Here is a 6,451-nt window from a genome sequence, read left to right as displayed (position 1 = left end):
TCAGCAGACTGTCCTCCTTTTAGACTCCTTGATCATCTGTGTGAAGAAGTTATCACCAATGTGCTACACAAAACTCCTGGATTGCTTGTAGCCTGCAGTGTTGTCCCTACAACAGATACTGGGGAGGTTGGTGTCCCTCTTGAGGACTTCTAATTGTCTGAAGGTCTTATCTACTTCCTGATGAGGAAGTGTTTTGCAGACACTGATCATAAAACAGCACATGTTGGTTTGCCCACTGATCCTGACCCTTTTGCTGGCTCATCACCCAGCCTCAGGCAGAGCTCTCTGCATTTCTGCTGCTCTCACGCAAAAATGGGCAACTCCCCTTCCTCCAACCTGTGCTCCCTGAAGGGCCTGCATCTCTCCACAGAAATCCACTTGTGTGATCTGTCCCCTGTCCCACCACATCTCTGTGACCCTGGTGAGACCACAGCCCTGCAGCTGCACACAGATCTCTAACTCACCACATTTACTGCCCATGCTGTATGTGTTGGCACAGGGGCACCCAAGCCTGCTGATTACCTGGGAAAAGTACAAGAGCTCGCCCTGTCCTGCTGTCCCCTCAAGCACTTCCATGTCGTGCTGAAGGTGGACCTCCTCCAGCTCCATTGTGCTGAACAAGAGGCACATTGTTTTGCATCCTCTTTGCCAACCCGCTCCACCGCTTCCGTGTTTGGTGGTGCGTTGTTCCCTAGTCCTGGTGTAAAGCTGTCCTTGCTGGGCTGGCTGGCTAAGATTCTTTCCTTACTGAAGTTGACAGCTGTGAATCGATTCACATTTTGCAGTCAAACGCCACAGTTTCTGCACAATCCATTACAGAAGCTACTGAAATTTATTTTGCATACTCTGCTCAGCAGCCGTGTTCAAATGTTGCTCTCTCTGTTGTTCTTGAACTGTCCCTCTTCCCGCAGTGACCTGCCACGTACTTAGAGCTCAGTTTATTTCTAAGAGGGAACAAGCAGAGCTGTTAGGCAGAGGATCCAAAATCTTCCAAAATGAGGTGCATGTTAGGAGTCTGGTGAGACAGAACATCACTTCACTTACAGGAAAAAAGTGACCATCCATTCCTATGGATGTCCAAACTGCTCTCACTGCCAGAGCAGCCCCAGAGAAAGCCATTCTTTGGTAGCAGCGTAAGGCTTCACGCCAGCCTTCTGTGTTCCTGACATTAGTGCCCCTACATAGGAGGTTGTGGGGCCGAGCTCCCACAGGTGTGGGATGAGGAGCTAGTTGTGGGTGCTCTTTTTTATGCGTTCAGCCCAAGAGGGGCCGTGTCCCCTCCCGCCCTTCCTCCTGCCAGCTGAGGGCGGGTTGGGGGGCTTTTGATGGGTCCATGGAACATTCCAGGGTGTTCAAGGGTTCCAGGTGTCCATGGGGGGGTTCAGAAGGTTCTGGAAAGGGTTTTGGTGGCTCCATGGGATCATTCTGAGGGTTTTGGGGGGCTTTTGATGGGTCCATGGAACATTCCAGGGTGTTCAAGGGTTCCAGGTGTCCATGGGGGGGTTCAGAAGGTTCTGGAAAGGGTTTTGGTGGGTCCATGGAACATTCTGAGGGTTTGAGGAGGGTCTAAGTGTCCATGGGGGAGTTCTTGGTGGGTTTTGGGAAGGTTCTGAGGGTTCCAGTGGAGGTTCTGGGGGTTTCTGAGGGTTCTAATGGTTCTAGTGGTGGTTCTGAGGGTTCTTGGGGGTGCATGGAGAGTTCCTGGAGAGGTTCTGAGGGTTCTTGGGGGGGTTCCTGCTGGGTTCTGGGTGGGTGGTGGGGTTCATGGTGGGTTTCTGGAGGTTCTTGGAGGGGTTCTGGGGTGTTGGGAGGTGACTCAGCAGTGTCACCCCCTCCCCCTTGGCTGACCTGGTGGTGTCCCCAGGGGGCAAGTACGTTCCTCGGGCCATCCTAGTGGACCTGGAACCAGGGACCATGGACTCCGTGCGCTCAGGACCCTTTGGGCAGATCTTCAGGCCAGACAACTTCGTGTTTGGTGAGTCCACATGTCCCCCCCAGGGCACCTCTTGTCCCCCCCAGTGTACCTTCATGTCCCCCAGTGTCCCCCAACTTCCCTCTTGGCATGTCCCATCACAACAAGGTGGTGGTTCCCTTCACTTGGTGGCCACCAAGCTCTCCGCATGGTGGCCACCTTGAGGTGATCACCAAGCTGTGGGGTGGAGGTGACACATCCCACCTTGGTGGCACCTCAGGTGCTGGTCACAGTGGGGTGGCAGGTCCTTCTTGGTGGGCAGGGTCTGTTCTGTCTCCAGAAATGTCCCATCTTGGGATCTGGGGGTAGGTTTTGAGGTCCCCAAAGAGGTAAAGTGTCCCCAGGTGAGAGGGATGAAGGTCTCCAAGGAGGTGGGTGTCTCTCTCAGGGGCTCATGGTGCCCCCATGGGTGGGTGTGGAGACATCTCAGGAGGGTGGTGAAGAGCCAGGAAGAGCTTGAGGTCCAAAGTGTGGGCTGGAGGTTCTCAAGAAGGTTGAGAAAAGGTCTCCCAAGGTGCTTGGAGGTCCCAAAGGGAGGTCATGGAGGTCCCCAAGGACCCTAAAGTTTCTAGGGGCTGACTGAAGGTCCTGAAGAAGAGGGGTGGTGGTGCCTGGGGAGCTGAGGTGTGGACTTGGACACCCTCAGAGGTTCCTCGGGGTTCCCAAGGTTGGCCTGAAGATGGAAGAGGAGCTGAGGGTCCTGAAGAGCAGAGTGAGAATCTCCCAAGAAGGTCTCCAGGGTTCCCAATGGTCAGATGGAGGTCCCTGAGGTTCTTAGGGTTGGCGTGAGGGTCCTCAGAGATGGGAATGAAGTCCCTGAGGTTCTCAGAGAACCTCAAGGCCCTCAGAGGTGGAATCCAAGTCCCCAAGGTGACCAAGATTGGCTTGAAGGTCCTCAACGATGGGAATGAGGTCCCTGAGGTCCTCAGGGTTGGTTTGAAGGTTCTCAGGGGTGGGAATGAGGTCCTTGAGGCTCTCAGGGCTGGTTTCAAGGTCCTCAAAGGTGGAATCCAAGTCCCCAAGGTGCCCAAGATTGGTTTGAAGGTCCTCAACAATGGGAATCAGGTCCCCGAGGCCCTCAGGCTTGGCCTGAAATCCCCCAAACCACTCAACCCAAGCCCCCAACCACCTCCTCTGCCCCGAGGACCTTCTCCAGGATGTCCCCAACCACCTTGTGTGTCCCCCCAGGCCAAAGCGGCGCCGGCAACAACTGGGCCAAAGGTCACTACACGGAAGGGGCCGAACTGGTGGACTCGGTGCTGGACGTGGTGAGGAAGGAGGCTGAGAGTTGTGATTGTCTCCAGGGCTTCCAGTTGACCCATTCCTTGGGTGGTGGCACCGGTTCAGGCATGGGGACCCTCCTGATCTCCAAGATCAGGGAGGAATATCCCGACAGGATCATGAACACCTTCAGTGTGGTCCCTTCCCCCAAGGTGTCGGACACGGTGGTGGAACCTTACAACGCCACCTTGTCCGTCCACCAGCTGGTGGAGAACACAGATGAGACCTATTGCATCGACAACGAGGCCCTCTATGACATCTGCTTCCGCACCCTCAAGCTCACCACCCCCACCTATGGTGACCTCAACCACCTGGTCTCTGCCACCATGAGTGGTGTCACCACCTGCCTCCGTTTCCCCGGCCAACTCAACGCCGACCTCCGCAAGTTGGCCGTCAACATGGTCCCCTTCCCAAGGCTCCACTTCTTCATGCCTGGCTTTGCTCCCTTGACCTCCAGGGGTAGCCAACAATACAGGGCCTTGACAGTCCCAGAGTTGACCCAACAGGTCTTTGATGCCAAGAACATGATGGCAGCTTGCGACCCACGTCACGGGCGCTACCTGACGGTGGCCGCCATCTTCCGCGGCCGCATGTCCATGAAGGAGGTGGACGAGCAGATGCTCAACGTGCAGAACAAGAACAGCAGCTACTTCGTGGAGTGGATCCCCAACAACGTGAAGACGGCCGTCTGCGACATCCCCCCGCGCGGCCTCAAGATGTCGGCCACCTTCATCGGCAACAGCACGGCCATCCAGGAGCTCTTCAAGAGGATCTCGGAGCAGTTCACGGCCATGTTCCGGCGCAAGGCTTTCCTGCACTGGTACACGGGCGAGGGCATGGACGAGATGGAGTTCACCGAGGCCGAGAGCAACATGAACGACCTGGTCTCCGAGTACCAGCAATACCAGGACGCCACTGCTGACGAGCAGGGGGAGTTTGAAGAGGAAGGAGAGGAGGATGAGGCGTAAAGTTCCCTGGTATCAATGGAACTTCTGTAAAGCAGGCATGTGTACTGGATGACTTCTGGTAGTGGTGGTGAAGCATGTTGTCTAGAAACTGTGTGCCCGATTATCCTCTCAGCACTTGTAACTTTGACAGATTTCTCAATGTACCAATCCTGAATCCCAGTTATTACAATGTTTTTGTTTAATGTTAAAAGCACATAAAGGCATGTATTCTAGATCATGTTTTCTGTCTTTCTTAACACTTATATTGGACACAGAACAGCTGTTCAGTCTGTGTGGCTAGATGCAAGTTTAAAGATGTGTCAGAAATGTTGCAGCACAGAGGTGCACTGTGAACCACTGAGGTTTACATTCTCAAAGTGTGTGCTTCCCATACAAATATTTTTCATGGTTTTTTTCTTACATGATTCAAACCTACCTGTAACTTGAATCAAAATGGAAAGCCCACTAAAATTCCTAAACAAGGCAAGGACAAACATCTTTAACTTGTTTTACAGTTTAAGTCAGTGTAGGAAATCTTCCACTTGTCTGTTGAACTCCTCTGCAAAACGCAGGTGTAGATTATGCTTTGCTTCTGGCATCAGAAGCAACCTTAAAAGAGGAAAAAAAAAAATTAAACACCAACTATACAGAGCATTCTGTACAGGTAATTAAAATGTTTGTTGCCTGTTTCTTGATCCTGGTTATCCAAGTACAGAATAGAAGTAACTACTGTTTTAAGTACTATCCCTATGTATCTCATTCAGAATATGAACCACAGGAACAGTTGGAGCAACAAACATACTACTACCCCATTTTGGGGAGGATAAACTGAGCTTAAAACAAATTTTTGTGTCCTAGATCTAGTTTCTAGAAACATTTTGGTGCTCTGCAAAGAAGATAACATTCTGAAACTTGTATGAGCAGGATGCATCTTCAAAAGGTATGTGAAGTACCTGAGCTCTTTTGCTTCTTTCAGAGAATGGTGGTTGTGCTGGGCAGTTAAGACATTGAGGAGATCACTACAGAAATGTAGATTTCTTGTCACCGCCCAAACTCTGTTTGAACTTTGTCTAATCTTTCTGCAAAAAGCAATCCAAAACTAAAACCATTCATTCATCCTTTAAAGTAAAGAGGGAAGTCAGGACTTCCTCAGCTATAACAAAAGCTTAGAAGAGTAGTACTTGTGAAAAAAAGTTAAATCTTTGCAATACGTATGAGAGTGACAAGCCTAAAAATGCTACTTGCCATTGTTTTCTATCTGGAAAAAAATTTAGACATCAGGTATGTAGTTTTAGCACTTTATATAGGGGTGAGAAATGCTTTAAATATACTTCCTCTTATCACATACTGAACAGTTTCAACAGACCTAAAGCCATGTTGACTGCTGTTTTGCTGTGTTGCCTTCATGTCATCTAAGTCCCAATATAGGAAAGGTCATCTTTCTTCATTTGGTGGTGACAAGTACTGTTTTGTCTTGGGGAAAATGGCAATAGGGTGTGAACATACCCAGTTCTAGTGCTTCTGGACTGTATATGCTATTAGCTACTGTTGTTATGCCACTGTAATGCTACCTAACTCTAACCATACTATACAAATACAGTATAATGGCACACTTGTTTACCATGAGATAAACAAGCAACGTATCTGTCCTACAATCAGCAAAAGCTTTTTCTAAATTATTACTAGGTAAAAATAAAGGCAAGAAATAAGAAGCATGTGTTACTAAAAATAGGCTAAATTTAAGGTTTTCCTTCTGCTTCAAAATGGAACATGTAATCTCCAGTGCAACAAGGGAAGAAGGGAATCTTGTGCTGAAGTATTAATTTCTGAGAACACCATTAGTCTGATTTGTTTTCTGATGAATACAAGTATGGGGAAGCACTTCAGCACAAAGCCATTTTAACAAGCTTCTTTACATTTTATTGGATAGCAATTTCTAATATTATTTGCTCCTTGATTTGTCTTCCAAAGAGAAGCTATCAGACCCTCGTCTAGTTTTTGTCATGACTTGGCTTAGTCAGGAGTATTTCAGAGCTCAGTGAAACCTAACAGGATGATGGCAGGTGTTCTAAGCAGGGCATGTGGGAGTAAGTAGCAGACATGGAATCAAACACCTGCATGTGATTGTTAGGAAGGTCTCTTGTTCTCATATTTCCTGTGGCACAATGCATCTCTTTGAAGAGCAGGCTGACTGAGATAAATATATCACTCAATTTTTCACAGAGATGACACCAGTGAAACAGTTCCCTAC

At 49.4% G+C, this 6,451-nt stretch overlaps 2 protein-coding genes across 2 annotated transcripts in view; one reads left to right on the top strand and one right to left on the bottom strand.

Moving 5' to 3' along the window:
- The first annotated feature begins 1,869 nt into the window (after positions 1 to 1,869).
- On the top strand, positions 1,870 to 4,435 carry LOC104391590 (tubulin beta chain). The gene is made up of 2 exons (XM_010000912.1): positions 1,870 to 1,975; positions 3,161 to 4,435. Exons 1-2 carry the CDS (start codon positions 1,915 to 1,917, stop codon positions 4,219 to 4,221), a joined length of 1,122 nt encoding a protein of 373 aa, XP_009999214.1. The 5' UTR covers positions 1,870 to 1,914; the 3' UTR covers positions 4,222 to 4,435.
- Positions 4,390 to 6,451, bottom strand: part of BPHL (biphenyl hydrolase-like (serine hydrolase)) — a 19,321-nt gene continuing 17,259 nt past the window's right edge. Inside the window, exon 8 of the mRNA XM_010000969.1 lies at positions 4,390 to 4,809. Within this exon, the coding sequence (XP_009999271.1) occupies positions 4,722 to 4,809 (88 nt within the window). The 3' untranslated portion in view covers positions 4,390 to 4,721. The remainder of the gene's footprint in view (positions 4,810 to 6,451) is intronic.

Source organism: Chaetura pelagica, unplaced genomic scaffold (genome assembly GCF_000747805.2).
Source record: "Chaetura pelagica isolate M959 unplaced genomic scaffold, ChaPel_1.0 scaffold104, whole genome shotgun sequence".
Classification (NCBI taxonomy): Eukaryota; Metazoa; Chordata; class Aves; order Apodiformes; family Apodidae; genus Chaetura; species Chaetura pelagica.
This window is presented reverse-complemented; position numbering and strand designations above follow the sequence as displayed.

Bases quoted from the DNA above. Each gene is read 5' to 3' on its own strand.
- LOC104391590 (XM_010000912.1), top strand. From the start codon at position 1,915: ATGGACTCCGTGCGCTCAGGACCCTTTGGGCAGATCTTCAGGCCAGAC. The intron at 1,976-3,160 runs GTGAGTCCACAT...GTGTCCCCCCAG, and splicing joins GCCAGACAACTTCGTGTTTG to GCCAAAGCGGCGCCGGCAAC.